Raw genomic sequence first — 19,903 nt, 5'->3', positions numbered from 1 at the left:
CTCACCAACATGTTTAGTTTCAGCTGCGATGGAGACGATCCTTGTTTTCTGTTGAGATGCAGAACAAACCAGAAGCTGCAGATGGAGAATAACACACCACTTCAGTCTGTTGGAAATTACATTTCAGTACTAACTCCTTTTGTTTGTGTGAATCTTTGAGGTCGTTGACGCGTGGTTAAATGTGATTGGACAGGAGGTTCCTTCCTTGCGGACATGATTGGCTGTCTCTGTAGACGCTGGGTGAACGGGAGCATGTGCACATGTGATTATAGACGAGTTAAACAACCGTCGGCCTCAGACGGAGACCAACACGATGCACACGCTTTAAACATTCAGATGGAAACATGGACGTCGCGTTTCGCCCAGTGAACTCTGAGTCCTGTCCTCCACACTATATCTTGAGAGGCGCCATATAAATCACAATTATTAGTATTATTATTAACACTTCAATACTCTGTCGTGTCACACATGTCAAACTCAAGCTCCGGTTGTATAGTGTTCACACTACACATCCCATAATACACTGCAACAGCTACCCTACAGTTAGGCACACACAGAAGTCGTCTCACTGATGCACAGCTCCACTCAGCTCATGGACCAAATGGTACAGAGACAAAACCAGGATAAATACTGCATATGGTTTTAGTTCTGTTATTATTTGTAAAGGGATAGTTCAACATTTTGGCAAATTGGCCCATTGCCATTTGTTACCTTTAATAGTCGGTGCAAGCTTGTTGTTTTAGAGGTAAAATTGTCCCCGACGGGAACGCACATCAGCAGTTTTACATGAATTTCCCTCTAAAACAACTCTGTGTGGTAACGTTGTGTTATCATCTCATAGCGTGGTGAATGTGCAGGTCACAACTTGTCCACCAGAGCGTTGTGGAGTTGTTGGATTGTGTATTTGATGAGTTTGATGAGGGAAACCAAGAAATCCCATGATGTAAATACCTGTGAAAGACAAGAGTGTGTAAAGACATCCTGAGTCGGGGGCTGACCCCACAGCAAACAAAAGATGTAAACACACCGAAGGGCTGGGCTTTTCCTCAGGTAGAAATGTTCAGATTTCCTGATGATCAGGGTCTTTCTTCATTTTGAACCGCTCGCATGTTGACTGACCTTTCCTTGCAAGGAAATAAAAAGCTTGTCGGCCGACGAAGTCTCTATTTCATTATTCTAAAAATAAAAATTAATTGCTACAATTTCCACGACACAATGCCAAGCAGCGCTGCATGGCATTGTTACCTGCATAAATATAAGAGAAAACAGGTAACAATGCCATGCAGCGCTTTACACTTACGCAGGTAGCTTCCTATTGTAGTTTTTTTGTATGGTATGTCTGTCAGTCTTTAAATGTGAGGACTACGGATGGAAATGAGCTCTAAGCTAAATCTGGCACATTTACATGACGTGATGTGCACTGTCCTCGTCAAATAAAAAAAATAAGCATCACAGCAAACAAATATTCACTCACTTTGTGCGGATGATGTCAAACATTTTTCTCCGGGACGAGTTGGTCCCTGGCAGAAACACGACGTGTGTGTGTGTCTGAGACAAAGGCTTCATTGTTGTGCGGCTGAAAGGCTGTGACTGTCGGTGCAAGCTTGTTGTTTTAGAGGTAAATACAGAGACTGCTTGATGAAAAATTGTCCCCGACGGGAACGCACATCAGCGGTTTTGCATGAATTTCCCTCTAAAACAACTCTGTCTGGTAACGTTGTGTTATTATCTCATAGCGTGGTGAATGTGCAGGTCACAACTTGTCCACCAGAGCGTTGCACTGTAAAAACTCAAAATCTTTCCAAGAATATTTGTCTTATTTCTTGTCAAAATGTCTAATTTCTAGTCAAAACTAATCTCTTTCCACTTTAAATAAGACTCATCACCTAAAAACTAACTTGTTTTTAGATCATTTTCACTTGTTTCAAACTAATTTTCACTTGAAATAAGTAGAAAAATCTGCCAGTGAAAGCAAGTTTTTTGTGCTTGGAATAAGGAAGAAAAACTTGCTCCACTGTCAGATTTTTCTACTTATTTGAAATGAAAATAGACTTGATATAAGTAAAAAGTGTCTAAAAACAAGCTACTTTTTTATGTATAACTATGTATGTATATGTATAAATATACATATTTTAGGTATAATTAGATTTGTTTTGACTAGAAATAAGACAAATATTCTTGGTAAGATATTTGAGTTTTTGCAGTGTAAAATTGTGACATTTGTGTTGTTTGGGTCGGTTTCAACCTGGTTATAAGTCTTAGTTTTAGTTATAGTTTTTATTTAGTCTTAGTCTTAGTTGTAGTTTTTATTTAGTCTTAGTTGTAGTTCTGAGCAGCTCACGGCGGCGGCTCTGCTCCACCGTTCTAAAAGACTTCATTGTTGTGCGGCTGAAAGGCTGTGACTGAACGTGTCTGTGTTTGATCTGCAGGCTGAGATCGACTGGACGGAGGAGGAGAAGAGGAGAGGAGGAAGAGGAGGCCGGAGAGGAGAGGAGAGGAGAGGAGAGGAGAGGAGGATGGCCGTGGTCCTGTAAATGGCCTCTGAGCTGCTGTGAGACTTGGTGACTCTGACTCCGCCCCCTCTTGCAGCCGCCGGACGCCGACCACAGACCGACCGGACGCCGACATGTCGGTGAGGACTTCGGGGGCTTGACCCCTCGGCCTGCTGTGCCTCTGCTGCGTGTCTCTGTCTCTGCTGCTGCGTGTGCTGTGGTGTCTGTTATTTTATTCCATCATCAATCATTAATACAGTACTACTGTAGTCCTTATTTCTTATCATATATTATTCTGTATTGTAATTTTATTGTGAAACTGTTGCAAATATTCTGTTTTCTCTTATTTATGCAGGTAACAATGCCATGCAGCGCTGTATGGCATTGTTACCTGCATAAATATAAGAGAAAACAGAAAACAATGCCATGCAGCGCTAGCGGCAGCAAATCTATTTGCTCCGTAGGTGGGTCTAGAAATGAGCCATAGGAACTTTTTGAGTCTGGAACACCGTTTGTGTTCACCAATCACAGCGCTCTATCTGTTTAGAGAGTCGTTGGGCGGGCTTAACGCCATGGCGACATACATTTTAATTGGCTTGTCAGGCTAACATCATCCTGCTCTTTGCTCTGATTGGTCGTAGTGCTACCCATTGGTGCAGAGGCAGTTTGAAAGACAGCCTTCATCCCGCCCCCTGGACTGAGCCCAGGTCTACCGCTCGTTGCCACACTAGACATGTTAATGATATAGTCTGGTTTGTCAGGCTAATGCAGCGCTGCATGGCATTGTTATCTGTTTTCTTATTTCTAATTTTTTACTGATACATATAACTGCTGCTATCACTGTGTCCTCTCTTGTGTTTATGCAGGTTGCTATCTGCTGCCTCTGCTGCGTGTCTCTGTCTCTGCTGCTGCGTGTCTCCTCTGTCTCCGCTCTGCCGGCCGTCGGCTACAGCACCGACTCCACCAAGCGCGAGATCACGCTGGACGGGGACCTGATGATCGGCGGCCTGTTCCCCGTGCACCAGAAGGGCGAGGGCGCCGAGGACTGCGGGAAGATCAACGCGCAGCGCGGCATCCAGCGGCTGGAGGCCATGCTGCTGGCGCTGGACGCCATCAACGGGGACGAGCGGCTGCTGCCGGGCGTGCGGCTGGGCGCCAGCATCCTGGACACCTGCTCCAAGGACACGTACGCGCTGGAGCAGAGTCTGGAGTTCGTCCGCGCCTCCCTCACCAAGGTGGACGACAGCGAGTACACCTGTCCCGACGGCTCCTACGCCATCCACGACGACGTCCCGCCGGCCATCTCCGGGGTGATCGGGGGGTCGTACAGCGACGTCTCCATACAGGTATAACAGCACAACGTTTCACAATTAAACACAACATGACAACAAGACGCGACACAACAACACACACCACAAGAGACGACACAAGACGATAGGATAGGAGTTCATTTATGTAAAACAGGGTCAACGCACAAAAACATTAATGTCGTGAAGATGCTTTCAGTCAGGTTGGAGCAACATTTGCTACATGACTTGATGCGACACAACGAAATGAACCGATACGACACGTCATGACACAACACGACGACACGACACAACACAACGACATGACACAACACGACACAACGCGACACGACGACATGACAAAACACAACGATACGAAATGACACAACACAAGTTTCCTGTTTGGTTTCTTGGGTAACACTTTACTTGAATACGTGTTCATAAAACCTGACATAACAGACCCGTGTTTCAGACCAAACACTCTACTGAAGTGATTGCTGTCGGAAGATACAACTATTTAAGACTTAGATTAACACAAACATTCACCTTACTTCTGCTTTAATGTCGTGAAGACGCCTTCAGTCAGGTTGTAGCAACATTTACTACACTGTTGTTTTATGACACAACACGACACGACATGATGCAACACAACGAAACGAAACGATACGACACGATGACACAACAAACCACGAAGACAAGATACAACACAACGATACGACACGACGATAAGACACAAGGCAAGGCAAGGCAATTTTATTAGTATAGCCCGTTTTTACCACCAGTTTGTCTCAAAGGGCTTTACATGGCATCATAACAACATCCTCTGTCCTTAGACCCTCACATCCACTGAGGAAAAACTCCATGGAAAACCCTTTTAACAGGGAAAACACAAGACACAACCAACACCACAACATTACAGGAAACGACACGACGACACGACACAAGTTTCCTGTTTAGTTTCTTGTAGTTTAGTTTGGATCCCCATTGTTCTTCCACTGCAGAAGTAAAGTTAAAAACACGTTGCACGACAATATACCAGACTTTTACTAGTCGACTGAGACTATTCAGCTTTTCCACTGCTCTGTTTGTTGCTGTTTGTTGCACTGAACTGGTGTTAGAGATGAGACCTGGTGATGCATGTGTAGCTGAGCTGGTTGTGTAGACGACTTAGTGGATGAAATGTTTCTACTAAAAGAAAGCAGAGAGAGAAGACGTCTGTTTCTCTGTCTGTTACCAGCGGTCGTCGTCCTCAGGTGGATTGTTACATGATGCATTTGGTTGATGTTGGTTTTCTTTGTGCAGCAGAGAGCTTCATGTATTTGCTGCTGCACGTCTGAATCTCTGGTTCCTGTTGGAGAGCTGCTCTAATGTCAGACAATAGAAAGGATGTATTTAAGCCTCAGCAGCTGCACACATAACACACACACTCACACACAGACACACACAGAGAGAGGAGGAGAGTGAGTGTGATGGATGGTCACATAACTGTCCATTTAGACTTAAGTACCATGTGCAATTACCCTCAGCGAGATGTTAACACAGCGACTTAATGAGTATTGGTTCCGCGCGGAGGATCTGTTTACCTGTGAGTCCGTGTGCTTCACTGATCTAATTTAGAGGATCTCTTTCTCTTCCACCGGTAATTCACACTCGAGGCCGGTCGGCCGACGCGCTGCAGATGCTGCTGCGCTGACAGGATGACGAGTGACGGCGTGATTACTCTCAGCAGCAGCGGCTCCGACCGAGGCGATGAAAGCTCTGCTAATTGGCTCTCCAAACCGCCACCACGTCAGTGTCGTTTCAAGTCGTTGCACTGCAAAAACCCAAAATCTTTCCAAGAATATTTGTCTTATTTCTTGTCAAAATGTCTCATTTCTACTCAATACTAACCTCTTTCCACTTTAAATAAGACTCATCACCTAAAAAATGAACTTGTTTTTAGATCATTTTCACTTGTTTCAAACTAATTTTCACTTAAAATAAGTAGAAAAATCTGCCAGTGAAAGAGAGGTTTTTTGTGCTTGTAATAAGAAAGAAAAACTTGCTCCACTATCAGATTTTTCTACTTATTTCAAGTGAAAATATGTTTGAAAGAAGTAAAAAGTGACTAAAAACAAGCTGCTTTTTAATGTGATGAGTCTTATTTTAAGTAGAATGAGATTGTTTCGACTAGAAATAAGACAAATATTCTTGGTAAGAGTTTGAGTTTTTGCAGTGTGTGAGAAGAGAAGAGAAGAGCGGGCGCGTCACGTGGAATCTACAGATTTGTAAATAACCACAAATAGACACGCCTCCTCCTCCTCCTCCTCCTCCTCCGACCATTAAGTGAAACTCATCATCCCGGCGCAGTCAGCCAGAGCGGCGAGGGGCGAGCGGCGAGCACGCTTCACCTCCTGCATCCTGCAGCGATCTGGAGGAGCAGAGGAGGCTGCACTTCCATCCACACAGATCCACTGGCTGCAGATAATTGATCAGACACAGATTGTGTAGGAAGCTCATCTCTTCATCTGCTGCTGTCATGAGCTGCAGTAAATATCTGCTGTCACACTCCTAAACAGAGTGTTTGAAATACATTCAAAAGGGACATTCCTTTAATGTTCCTGGGTGCAAACGTCTTTTTACTCATTCATTTTCTTTCTTTGTTTTGTTTTCTCTCAGCTCCAGATTCAACTGGGCCTCATTCACCAAAGTATTTCCTTAAATTCTTCTTAAGAGAAAACTCCTCGTCAGATTCATGAACGTGTTCTTAGATCGCAGAAATGTTTGCAGCTGTGTCTTAAAGCTATCAGTAAGCGATCCGGTGGTTTTGTCTAACTTCTTGTCAGCAGATGGAGTTAGCAGTCCCCGCCCTCGTCCCTATGTCACCACATTCAGGCGCATCCCTTGGCTGCACACACAGAGAGGACCGCCCCTTTATGCCGTTCTCTCTCCTCATTGGATAAAGGTTGTAGGATACAAGGAAAGTTTTCTCCTGGGCTCAGAGCAGAGCAGAGTGACTGACAGACCCGTGTTTCAGACCAAACACTCTATAGAAGTGATTGCTGTCGGAAGATACAACTATTTAAGACTTAGATTAACACAAACATTCACCTGACTTCTGCTTTAAATTGATGAATACCATCTCCTCGTGCCAGGTGATACCAATTAATTAAAAAAGCCTAATTATTAAGGATTAGCAGGTAAACGCCCCGTCACTGCTCCGTACAAGGGCACGAGGCTGCAGGGCCGCGTGCACACACAAACATCAAACACTGAGCAGAGAAGGTGACGTGAGAAAGGAAGTTAAAATGTCCAAATGAAATACCAAAAGGGAGAACTCTTTTCAGTTTGGTCCGAACCAAAATTTCATGTGTGAACACTCCCCTGGACCACGGTCCGGACTTTTGTCAGACCAAACAAGCGGACCATGGTCCCCCAAAAAAGTCGGGACTCGGTCCGGTTCGAAGTGAACCATGGTCCGGTTTGCTTCAGGTGAGAACGTAATGGGATTTTTAATAGGACCAAATACAGGAAGTAAACCAAAACAGCAGTGCATCATGGGTTGAAGACGGATGTGCAGTGTTTCCCATACATTACGTCCGCCACAAATAGATTTTTCGGCTTTTGGCTCGACCAACGCAATATCATTCCGCTCATTCATCTCCGCATAGCGCTGTTTCTCCGTTGTTGCAGTTCACACACACAGAAGCACGACATGACAACAGTAGTTGCGTTTCCATCAGCTGTTTAGATGCATCTAGAAGTATCGTATCGGAAAATGATGATGGAAACGCTGTGATTCGAATTAAAATCCCCTGATTCGCACAAACTGAAATACGCTGCTATGGCCGGGTTTTGGTTGATGATTCGAATTAAGTGGTGACGTAGCCACTTTCACCCCGACTGCTCCCGTGTTCACTCACAAGACAACATCAGGGTGTCCGCTACATGCCCCCATGCAAAGTCTGCAGATGGAAACACAATGGATTCGAATTTCTTTTAATGCGCATTTCACAGTAATTCGAATCACTTTGGATGGAAACATGGCTAGTGTGCATTGAAAGCCGTGGTCCGGACTTTCAGGTGTGAAAGAAAAAAAACCTAATCTCCTACATGAAGCTTCTTTCTGTCTCTGTGATCCTTTAATCTGACATCATGGAGGAAAGTCAACAACATCATCGTGTGAATCCAGGGTTTGGGTGTCGCTGCTGAACAAACACTTTGCCAAAGCTCTGGTACAGTGCAGTGATCCATTATGCAGAGGGGGGGTGGTAGGGGGGTGGGGGTGGGAGCCCCTGGGAGTGATGTCAGAGCAGAATCCAGATCAGCTATAAAAAGGGATTCCTGGTTGCTGGTGAAAAGGAGAGTTTGGTTTGATAAAGGAGCTGTAATTCCAGAGGAGCGCTGCACCGAGCCTCCTAGGAGAGAAGCTGCTGTCTGCAGGTAATTTATGGACGTTGTTACTACGAGCTGCAGGTCTGAGGTCAGAGCAGCTTCTCACCATCACTTACCTCTCTGTTGTAATGAAGTTCAGCCGTGAGGCGTTCACTGTCTCACACACACACACACACTGCTCCCATAGTCCAGTTCCTGTGTGTTTGTTGTCATTATTATCAGGGAGTGTGTTATTATTATACACAGGTTTTAATGTGATGTGTGTGTGTGATTGATTGAAATGATCATAATGTATATAATAGTGCAATACAGGGTGAAACTATGACACATAATCAAATAATACAAGGGTGCAACAACAGCACAACACAAACAAGACACAAAACAGACGAACAGAGGAAGAGAAGAACAAAACAAAACAAAACAAAACAAAAAGATGGCTTTGATTTTCTCTTTTGTGTGTGTGTGATTGATTTCTTGTGTGAGATATTTGGTGGGAGCAGGATGGGACTGCTGGGGTTTCATTTATTCATTATTTCTGTTATTTTCTTCTATTTCATTATTATTTTATTGATGTGTTTCATTCTCAGTCTGTAATTCTCCATTGTGGCCCCTCCAGGACCTCTGAGTGAACCGGTGTGAGAGGCAGACAGCGAGGTCACGTGTGTGTGTGTGTGTGTGTGTGTGTTTTTCACCACCAAAGGCGAGGAGGCGCTTACCGGACAACCGACAGTATTAGTATTAAAGGGCCCTGTCACCATGGCGACTAGAGGAACATGGCGAGCTGACAGGTTGTGAGAACGCAGAGCGGCGTCTGAATCTGTCACAGTGAAGGAGAGCGTCGTTGCTGCTGCTGCACTGCAAAAACTCTACATCTTTCCAAGAATATTTGTCTTATTTCTTGTCAAAATGTCTCATTTCTAGTCAAAACTAATCTCTTTCCACTTAAAATAAGACTCATCACCTAAAAATTAACTTGTTTTTAGATCATTTTCACTTGTTTCAAACGTATTTTCATTTGGAAATAAGTAGAAAAATCTGCCAGTGAAAGCAAGTTTTTTGTGCTTGTAATAAGAAAGAAAAACTTGCTCCACTATCAGATTTTTCTACTTATTTCAAGTGAAAATCTGCTTAAAAGAAGTAAAAAGTGTCTAAAAACAAGCTGCTTTTAATGTGATGAGTCTGATTTTAAGTAGAATGAGATTTGTTTTGATTAGAAATTAGACATTTTGACTAGAAATAAGACAAATATTCTTGGTAAGATATTTGATTTTTTGCAGTGTGGTGGCGTTGTGGTGTTGTGTGGCCATCGCAGATCTGTGGGGGCAGAGGTTGGACCGGGACCGAGCCGGACTGAACCGGACCAATCCAAACCGAGCCAAACCGGGCCGAACCGAGCCAAACTGAGCCGAGCTGGCGTTTGCACGGCCACAGATTGAGTTAAGTGTGGAGGAGGCGAAGTTCTCTGACGCTCTCTGTCTCCCCATCTGTGGCTGCAGCCGGGCTGTCTGCTGTGTTGGCTGAGGTGTGTGTGTGTGTGTGTGTGTGTGTGTGTGTGTGATCAGATGAGAGCTCGTGTTTCACAGCGACAGTGAGACGGTGACGGGCAGAGAGCAGAGCGACGGCCTGAGTCACGTCGTGGCTTCACATGCAGGACGATCCACGGCTGCATCTTAAAGAGTCTCTGGGTCTGTGGAGCCATCTGGACTCTGAATGAATCTACATGGAGCAGAAATATTATTGTATGTTACCGAGCGTTTTAGTCCTGAGCGTCTCTCTGAGCTCTGTGGCAGCAGCAGCAGCAGCAGCAGGTCATCGGGGGGGAAGAGGAGCCATGACCTTGTGGTGACATGTTGAGTTCATTCAGCCTCTTTATTCATGCAGCAGCAACAGGATTCCTGGTTTTAATATTTATTGTTTATTTATTCGAATCCCCATCAGCCGTTACTTCATTAGAGGAGCAGTGGCAGCACAGACAATTAAGAATACAGTGAAAACATACAGAGTAAAAACAACATGAAAAAACAAACTCAAACCACACTACAATTATCAAGATGTTGAAAGAAATAGTTAAACAGTTACAGATTTGCAAATACACAACACAATATAGTTCAACATGTTGTCAAATTGGCCCATTGCCATAATCCCTATAGTCATAGCAGTAGGTTCGTTACCTTTAAAGGGATATTCCGGCGTAAGTTTACGCCATGGTCCAACGCACCGTAACACCGAGTTAGACCCCCACTCGAGAGATGAAGTCTGCTAACCGCTAGCTTCTCCAGTTGTAGCAACTTTAGCAATGACCGCACCGTAACAAACAGCGCAGTATACGGATCCACTATCCACCGATCAAAAAGCCACTTACAGCCACAAATAATGCTCAGAACAGCACCAAACATCATCAACAGTACAAGCAGGGTCCCATCCCATAATACGAGGCATCAAACATCTGTTAGCTTAGCCTGGTTTCTATTGAAAAGAGACGAAAACAACTCACCCACTCTGCTCCAGTTATACGCTATGCAGCAACTTTCCATGTCCAGCACAGAGTCCAGGCACTGACAACACACGTCCGAGTCCGACTGGCAGCACAAACATCTGGTTTCAGCACAAACATCTGGTTTCAGTACAGACATCTGGTTTCAGCACAAACATCTGGTTTCAGCACAGACATCTGGTTTCAGCACAGACATCTGGTTTCAGCACAAACATCTGGTTTCAGCACAAACATCTGGTTTCAGCACAAACATCTGGTTTCAGCACAGACATCTGGTTTCAGCACAAACATCTGGTTTCAGCACAAACATCTGGTTTCAGCGGCAAAGATTATTACCACTTTATGACTTAAAATCACTCGGCATTTCTATGGGAGTCCATTGGGAGTGTCGCCGCTCTGTTATATCATTCGCTCTGGTCGGCAGTAGTCGGGGCGGTGTGTTTCACCGCTTCCTTTCTCCCGACTGTGGCCGACGAGAGGCGACAGACTCGTCGGACAAGAGGCCGTCGGCGTCGGGTCACGTCGGGGCGGTGTGTGGGGGCCTTTATGGTGGCGGGTAGCTCTATTCTCTATTCTGTACCGGACTGTAGGACAGTCAGTCCAGATGATAAAGGACTAGAGACTGGACAACCATTTGTAATGATGATTGATTTATTTAGGAGACTAACACATCTTCTGATAACGGACATCCCCTGCTCCTCCTCATGAGCGTGTTGCCACATCGGTGTTTGTCTGGAACATATCCAGTGGTATTTACTGTTGCACACCGAGAGCAGAGCAGAGCTTTAATCAGACAGCGGCTGCAGCTCGCCCGGCGTCGGGATGAGGAACGTTGTTTTGGCCTCATCACAGATGTTTTATATTCTACTATTCCAGTCCAGGAACATCTGGCCTCAGGCTGCCTCCTCATTAACACACGGAGAGGAACTCCACTTTGTGTGCTGCTGAATACCAGTTATGAGTTAGAGAGCAGCATCCTCCAGGCTGAACATCTTCATCATCATCACCATCATCATCATCAGAAGGAGAAGGAGAACAACCTCTGGAATCTCTCACCTTCAAACTGTCCTTAGTACACTGCAAAAACTCAACATCTTTCCAAGAATATTTGTCTTATTTCTTGTCAAAATGTCTCATTTCTAGTCAAAACTAATCTCTTTCCACTTAAAATAAGACTCATCACCTAAAAATTAACTTGTTTTTAGATCATTTTCACTTGTTTCAAACTAATTCTCACTTGAAATAAGTAGAAAAATCTGCCAGTGAAAGTAGGTTTTTTGTGCTTGTAATAAGAAAGAAAAACTTGCTTCACTATCAGATTTTTCTACTTATTTCAAGTGAAAATCTGCTTGAAAGAAGTAAAAAGTGTCTAAAAACAAGCTGCTTTTTATGTATGTATATGTATAAATATACTTATTTTAGGTATAATGAGATTAGTTTTGACTAGAAATAAGACAAATATTCTTGGTAAGATTTTGAGTTTTTGCAGTGCAGTTTAGAGGAATTATTGGTAACACTTTACTTGACGCCTATCTCTATAACGCATTATAACCATACTTATAATGAGTCATAATGTAGTTATAACACTGTATAACTATAATTATAAACACTCATATATGATCATAATGCTTTATAACAATAATCATAACACACTATAAAGCATTTTAACATGACTTATAAGGTCAGGTTTTATAATAGGTTATAATTGTTAGTAACTGGCTGACAATGTCCACATCGATAATGCATTATTAATATAGTTATAATGTGTCATAATTGGCTTATAGACTTGTATAACTATCAATATAAACACTCATAAATCACGTAAGAGTTTATAACAAAAAGCATAACACATTATAGAGCATTATAACTTGACCTTATAAGTCATTATAAAATGCTCTATAATGTGTTATGCTTATTGTTATAAAGCCTTATGGTAATTAATGAGTGTTTATATTGATAGTTATACAAGTCTATAAGCCAATTATAACACATTATAACTATATTTATAATGCATTATAAATGTGGACATTGTCAGCGAGTTACTAATAATTATAACGTACGATATTATAATACCTGACCTTATAAGACATGATAAAATGCTTTATAGTGAGTTATGATTATTGTTATAAAGCATTATGATCATATATGAGTGTTTATAACTAGTTATAAAGTGCTATGACTGCATTATACCTCATTATAAGTCTGGTTATAATGTGTTAGATAGGCGTCAAATAAAGTGTTACCGAATTATTCTGTTTCTGCAGCCAAACAACGAGAGACGAACAGAACAGATGAATGTGGATGAAGACTCTCATTGTGTGAATTCATTATAATAATAATTTATTGCTGTGGTCATTTCTTCCTCCCTGGTTAATGAGACTGGAGGAAGAGGAGCACCGTGCATGGATTCATAGATCCCTGTATTTACAGAACACAAACCGTGTGAGCAGAATAAAAACCTTCATGTATGAGCTCTGGGCAAGAATCTCATTTTTCCCCTTTTCATCCACAAACAGCCTTTATTTATAGCTGCTGCTGCTGCTGCTGCCGCTGCTGCTGCTGCTGTCTTCATTTGCAGGTATAGACGCTGCCAGTCTCTGGAGCTCACACATGAGTCATAGCAGGGGGGACTCAAACATGGATCCACACATGACAGAATGCATGGCAGAGAGAACAATAATGATGAAACGTATCAGTAAAAACCATGCAGGGAGTGAAGATACATAATTCATGAGTCAAAAGTAAAAGAACGTGCTCCAGAAACCGTAAATAATTCACATGTGATTGGATTATTCAGAACCCGCGATGCAGCGAGCAGCGGCGGCGAGCGGCGATGGCGGCGGTGCAGCTGCATCCAGCATCACTGATTGGTCTCCTGACATCACACCTGAGTGACATCAGAGGTCAGAGGGCTGACGGCGGCCGTGTGGCGCAGTGTGAAGCCGCCGCACTGCAAAAACTCAGTATCTTACCAAGAATATTTGTCTTATTTCTAGTCAAAATGTCATTTCTAGTCAAAACAAATCTCATTATACCTAAAATATGTATATTTATACATATACATATACATACATAGTTATACATAAAAAAGCAGCTTGTTTTTAGACACTTTTTACTTTTTTCAAGTCTATTTTCATTTGAAATAAGTAGAAAAATGTGACAGTGGAGCAAGTTTTTCTTTCTTATTCCAAGCACAAAAAACTTGCTTTCACTGGCAGATTTTTCTACTTATTTCAAGTGAAAATTTGTTTGAAACAAGTGAAAATGATCTAAAAACAAGATACGTTTCAGGTGATGAGTCTTATTTTAAGTGGAAAGAGATTAGTTTTGACTAGAAATGAGACATTTTGACGAGAAATAAGACAAATATTCTTGGAAAGATGTAGAGTTTTTGCAGTGTGCAGCCGGGATCAAAACACATCCTCCTCATCCTCTAGGTATCTAACACTTCACATCTCCACCTTGTTAAAGCTGTTGCCAGGCAACTAAATCTTAAGAAATAAACTAATAATGCTGCGACTGACTGCACTGTATGCGTGTCTGCTGCTGCTGCCCATGTGTTGTGTGTGTGTGTGTGTGTGTGTGTGTGTTTGTGTGTGTGTGTGTGTGTGAGTGTGCGCTGCAGTGGGCCGTGTATGTGTGATGCTGAGTGGAGCTAAGGACTGCTGCTGTGGGAATTGAGTGTTATTGCTGTGGAGGCTCAGAGAGACGGTCTTCTGGGAGGAGCAGATGGGCTTTTCATGTAGAAAAAGCCTGTGACATGTTGGAGAGTCGGCTGATATCTGCTGGACCAGGACACAACGCTCCGAGTTCTGCTGCTCTGTTGTCTGACTGAGAGCCCAGCTGTGTCTCCTCTCACTCTCACTCCTTCTCTCTCTTTATATATCTCTCTCTTCCAAGCCTCTCGTCCATTCAACACTATGCTACACACGCAGTCACTAATCAAAATTAAAGCTTGAAGGGATAGTTCAACATTTTTGGCAAATTGGCCCATTGCCATAATCCCTATAGTCATAGCAGTAGGTTTGATTTTCATGAATAGATAACAGCAGTGGTGGACAGTAACGGAGTAAATTTACTTGAGTACTGTACCTACATATCCAGAGGATTTGTACTTTACTTGAGTATTAGATTTCTTTGGTACTTATTACTCTTACTTGAATACATTTCCAAGACAAATATTAGTACTTTTACTCTAGTTAATCTCTAGGAAGGATGAAAAGTACTCATTACTTTCAGGTCTTTTTTAAAAATCCTATATGGGCTCTATGCACAGCTCCACTACTTCCTGAATTTAAGGCAGCTCCTTTATTTCCTGTCTTACATTATTGGACAAACTGATTAATCCAGCTGTGTGTGAGTAGTCACAATGGTCAGACACACCTGGATTAATCAGTTTGTCCAATAATGTAAAGACAGGAAATAAAGGAGCTGCCTTAAGTTCAGGAAGTAGTGGAGCTGTGCATAAATCCTATTGGACACAAGCTGTGTTTGTCTGTGAAGGAAACCCTAACCCCTAAAAGCAGCACATCAGTGCAGCTGAGCAGCAAAGAGTTCATTCTCACTAACAAGAGTTAAAAGCTCCTTACATTCATTTACAAACAATTAGAGTCATTCATTGATGTGAACAATAAGACATTTACTCTGACTCTACTTTGACTTAGAGTACATTTAAAAGCATGTACTTTTGGATACTTAAGTACCTTTAAAAGCAAGTACTTTTTTACTCTTACTTGAGTAACATGTCGACTGAGCTACTTTTACTTGTAACGGAGTAAATTTTGACCAGTAGTATTTGTACTCTTACTCAAGTACTGGGGTGGAGTACTCTGTCCATCTCTGGATAACAGGAGAAGTTACACAATGTCCCTTTAATGTGGAGCTCTTCTCTCTGGTTGATGAAGCACTTACTTCCAGCTCTGTTGTTCAGTTCATTATTGAAGTGAACTGATGATAAAAGCAGCTCGATGCTAAAGACTCAATAAAAACACTGTGATAGTTTTTCTTCCCACGTCCGTGTTGTTTTTAAATGTGCCAAAGTGAAATTTCTCCCTCAAGAGAAATGTTGAAACACATCATCACTTTATTGGCTCTTTTAAGAATGAAATATTTTTCTTTTATTCAGAGTTTGAATCTGACTCCAGCTTTGGCTTAATATTAAAGGGATAGTTCAACATTTTTGGCAAATTGGCCCATTGCCATAATCCCTATAGTCATAGCAGTAGGTTTGCTACCTTTAATTGTCGGTGCAAGCTATTTTTAGAACGGTGGAGCAGAGCCGTGAGCTGCTCAGAGCTACGCTACGGAGGCTCATTATGGGATTTCTTGGTTTCCCTCATCAAACTCATCAAATACACAATCCAACAACTCCACAACGCTCTGGTGGACAAGTTGTGAGCTGCACATTCACCACGCTATGAGATAATAACACAACGTTACCACACAGAGTTGTTTTAGAGGGAAATTCATGCAAAACCACTGATTCATGTCTTTGCATTTACCTCTAAAACAACTCTCTCTCACCATGGTGACAGCAGCTGTCAAGGCAAAATGTCAAACGTTCTGTTATTGAGACAAAATCTGATAAAACATAAATTGCATCTTGACAGCATGGAAATGTTGGTGATTTGTTTTTAACGACAAGTGTTTTGCTTCATAAGAGAAAATCTGTTGTTTAAAAATGCCTCTCAGCAGAATTCAACATGTTCTCAAACATTCCGTTTTTGAGATAAAATTCTGATATTTACCAAACTTCATCGACTATGACTCCAAAATATTGTCTTTTTTTTTCAAAAAGATTGAAAATGTATTTTACAGTCAAACGTTTTCATGCACTGTCGGCTCAGTTTTTCAAATATCAAAAAAACGGGGTTTTTTTTTGTAGAGGACGATCTGAAGACGCAGTCGCAGCAAGTTTGGTGTCAGTTGAGCAAAATGGTAACACTTTATAACAAGTACACACTATTAAGCATTAGTTCAGCATTAATAAATACTAAATTCATCATTTATAACACATGAATACTCATTAGTATGTAGTTTATAAATGTAACGGAGGTCATCGGGTACAGTCACAGTCACCAGGTACCAGTGAGGAGAAGTGACAGCGTGTGGTGGTTAGCGGTACTGAAGTTAAACTCACTCGTCCATAAAAGACGTATTAACCCACTTGCCAAGTGGTCATTGACCTCTTGGTGAAACGGTTAGCATCGCCGACCGCGGTGCAGGAGACTCGGGTTCAAAACCTACTCAGGGCAGGTCAGACAACATCAGTCATACAAATACAGTTAGCGCTTATCAGTTATAAGTAAAACATTTATAACTGTATTTATAAACTACATACTAATGAGTATTCATGTGTTATAAAGGATGAATTCAGTATTTATTAACGCTTAACTAACACTTAATAGTGTGTACTTGTTATACAGTGTTACCATTTTGCTCAACTGACACCAAACTTGCTGCGACTGCATCTTCAGATTGTCCTCTATAAAAAAAACACCCGGCTTTTTGATATTTGAAAAACTGAGCCGACAGTGAATGAAAACGTTTGACTGTAAACCAGACAATTCTTACTAAATACATTTTCAATCTATCTGAAAAAAATGTAGATGCTTGCTGTACCCTCCCACAGTATAACATGTATTGTGTGGGCTGTTTCCTCCAGTATTCTTCTAATAAAAGCATGAAATGTACTGCATCGTCAAAGCATCAGAGCCTTTTTTTTTCTTCCATTTTTATTAAATTTTTCATCAACCTAGCAGAAAGTTCTGGACTCAAACACAGCGCTGGTCATCGTACCAATCTGTGAAGTTTTATTTTTATCTTCTTTCTCTTTTGTTGCTGTGTTATACAACCGGGCTGTTGGACTTGGTCGGACTCGGAGCCACGACAGCTGAAAAGAACAATCCTGTTACTCAGCGTCTCCGTGTCAAATGCAGCTACTGGGTCCTAATCTGCTCGGCATCGCAGCCTGCAGTGCACACACACACACACACACACACACACACTGGGCCTCCTTTTAATTCCATTAATTAAATAAGATGCTGTCTGATGCATAATAATCCTGTGGTGACAGTGTGTGACTGCGGCCGGGCGGCGCGGCTTAGATCTCAGACAGGCGATCAAGACGTTTAATACACTGTAGTTTTACAATGATCAGACGTGTGCGCGTGTGTGTGTGTGTGTGTGTGTGTGTGTTCACAGCGTCAGTGTCAGAGTTCAATCCTTCTCTCATTTCCTCTCTTTAAATCTAAAGAGACAAAAAAGGCTGTGAACATTCAAATCATTAAAATCATAAAAAGACTAAAAATACATGAAACCATGAATATAAAATACCACTGATTATCTTATTGGATGAAGATAAGATAAAAACTTTATTGATCCCACGGGGGAATTCCCTTTGGGAAATTTTGGTTCCAGTTAGTGAGTTAGTTGCAGCACCATGTGTAAGAAAAAGAAGAAGACATAAAACATAAAACACAACATAATTCTAACATAAAGTAGTGCCAAATGTTAATATCAATATCAATATGGTCACAAAAACAAATAACAAATAAATGTGGTTTAAGATGTAGTCTACAGAGGTAGCAGTAGTTAGTTGCGTTGTCTTCAGTGAATTATTAATGAAATGACCAAAATGAGATGTTTCATATCAGATCCTGTTATGAGGATTATATTTAATTAACCACATCACTAAATGAACTACAGGCTGTTTGCCTTTTTAATCTTCCTTGTGCACACGTGTGTGTAATGACATGAGTTCAGTGTGTAACAGCAGAGACGGCGATGGACGTTCTTCTTTACAACCTGCAGCCGCGGGCAGGACAACACAAAGAGCTGAAGCGTATGGACGATTGGTCCAAAACGTCTGTTTTTATGTCTGCGTTAACACGTCAATATTGTTCTTCTTAAGACATCAATTTTTAACGTCTTAACACGTTTGAACCATCAAAGCTTCCTACTGTTGGTTGGTGTCAATATGCTTGCCCCTTTTGGACGTAGGTCTTAAGACAGCAAAAAATGAACACATCAATTTTTAACGTGCTAAGACAATTGGACCATGAAAGCTTCCTACGACTGGTTGGTGTCAATATTCCCCTTAGACCCTCACATCGACTGAGGATCAACTCCCAATAAAAAACAGGAGAAACCTCAGAATGAGAGACAGAGGAGAGATCCCTGTGTAACATATCTGTGTCTCTCCTCCTGCAGTTCTCATACATACAGCCGATGTCAAAAAGGGGCCGGCATATTGACACCAACCAATCGTAGGAAGCTTTTATGGTCTAAACGTCTTTAAGGCCTTAACACAGCGGGGACGTGACGAATAGAAGACACAAAATTTGCTAAATATTCAGTGGTGAATGTTTTACATCATAACCATTCACACTGGCTCCAATGTGAATATGTGACAGCTGCAACAATTATAAACCAAAGTTTGGCTGCGTTGGTTCTTCTCCTCCACGTCTTAAAACCCTAAAACACAACTACTCGTTGATTCTCGTTGATAACGTCAGCCTAACCTGCTGTTGTCTTGTTACCAACTCTGGAAAAAGAAGAGTTCCCGCACACGTGGCCAACTTGCAGAATTTATTGCATTGCATTAGTGCTAGACCTTTTTCAAGCAAACCGAAACGCACCGAAACGTTGCAATGCAATAAATTCTGCAAGATGGCCATGTGTAAGGGGACTCTTCTTTTTCTAATTTGGACTTAATTGTCACCCTCCGACGCACCTGCCAAAGAAATAGATGTACGAAGATTTTAGCTTTTTTTGTTACCAACTCTACAACCTCCAACACAGCAGATCACTATCCAATCAATATCTGAGTTGTTCGGCGATGTCGTTGTCTTTGTAATGTTTGTAATGTGTCCTATTTTCAAACAAGATGAAGTGATGAGAGACACAGGTTGTTGATATTGTTGTCATGGTGATGTGTAGGGTTGTGGCATACATCCTTTCCACGCAACACGATTGGTTGATGCGTTCATTTGCCACTGTGTAACATTCGCGGTCTGTGTGAAAGGACTCGTGATGAAAACCAGAGTTTGAATAAGAAATCGACACGTGAATTCCTCCCAAGAAAAGCCCGTCCCCGCTGTGAAAGGGCCTTAAAGGGACAACGAGGAATTTCTCCGTCGGCAGAACGAAAAATTCTGCGATAATAAAAAAGTCTGATATTAATGTGGATGAATCTACGTTACCACTTGTTAATGGTCCATTTTAGATAAATCTATGGTTTTGTCTCTATGGTTATT

The 19,903-nt window shown here is 42.0% G+C and overlaps 1 protein-coding gene across 1 annotated transcript in view; it reads left to right on the top strand.

Annotated features, from left to right (window-relative positions):
• The first annotated feature begins 2,626 nt into the window (after positions 1-2,626).
• grm2a (glutamate receptor, metabotropic 2a) overlaps positions 2,627-19,903 on the top strand; it is a 49,039-nt gene continuing 31,762 nt past the window's right edge. Inside the window, exons 1-2 of the mRNA XM_085777826.1 lie at positions 2,627-2,632; positions 3,359-3,838. Of these exons, the coding sequence (XP_085633952.1) occupies positions 2,627-2,632; positions 3,359-3,838 (486 nt within the window). The remainder of the gene's footprint in view (positions 2,633-3,358; positions 3,839-19,903) is intronic.

The sequence above is a fragment of the Trachurus japonicus genome, chromosome 5 (genome assembly GCF_045865225.1).
Source record: "Trachurus japonicus isolate A0001 chromosome 5, Traja_1.0".
Lineage (NCBI taxonomy): Eukaryota > Metazoa > Chordata > Actinopteri > Carangiformes > Carangidae > Trachurus > Trachurus japonicus.
This window is presented reverse-complemented; position numbering and strand designations above follow the sequence as displayed.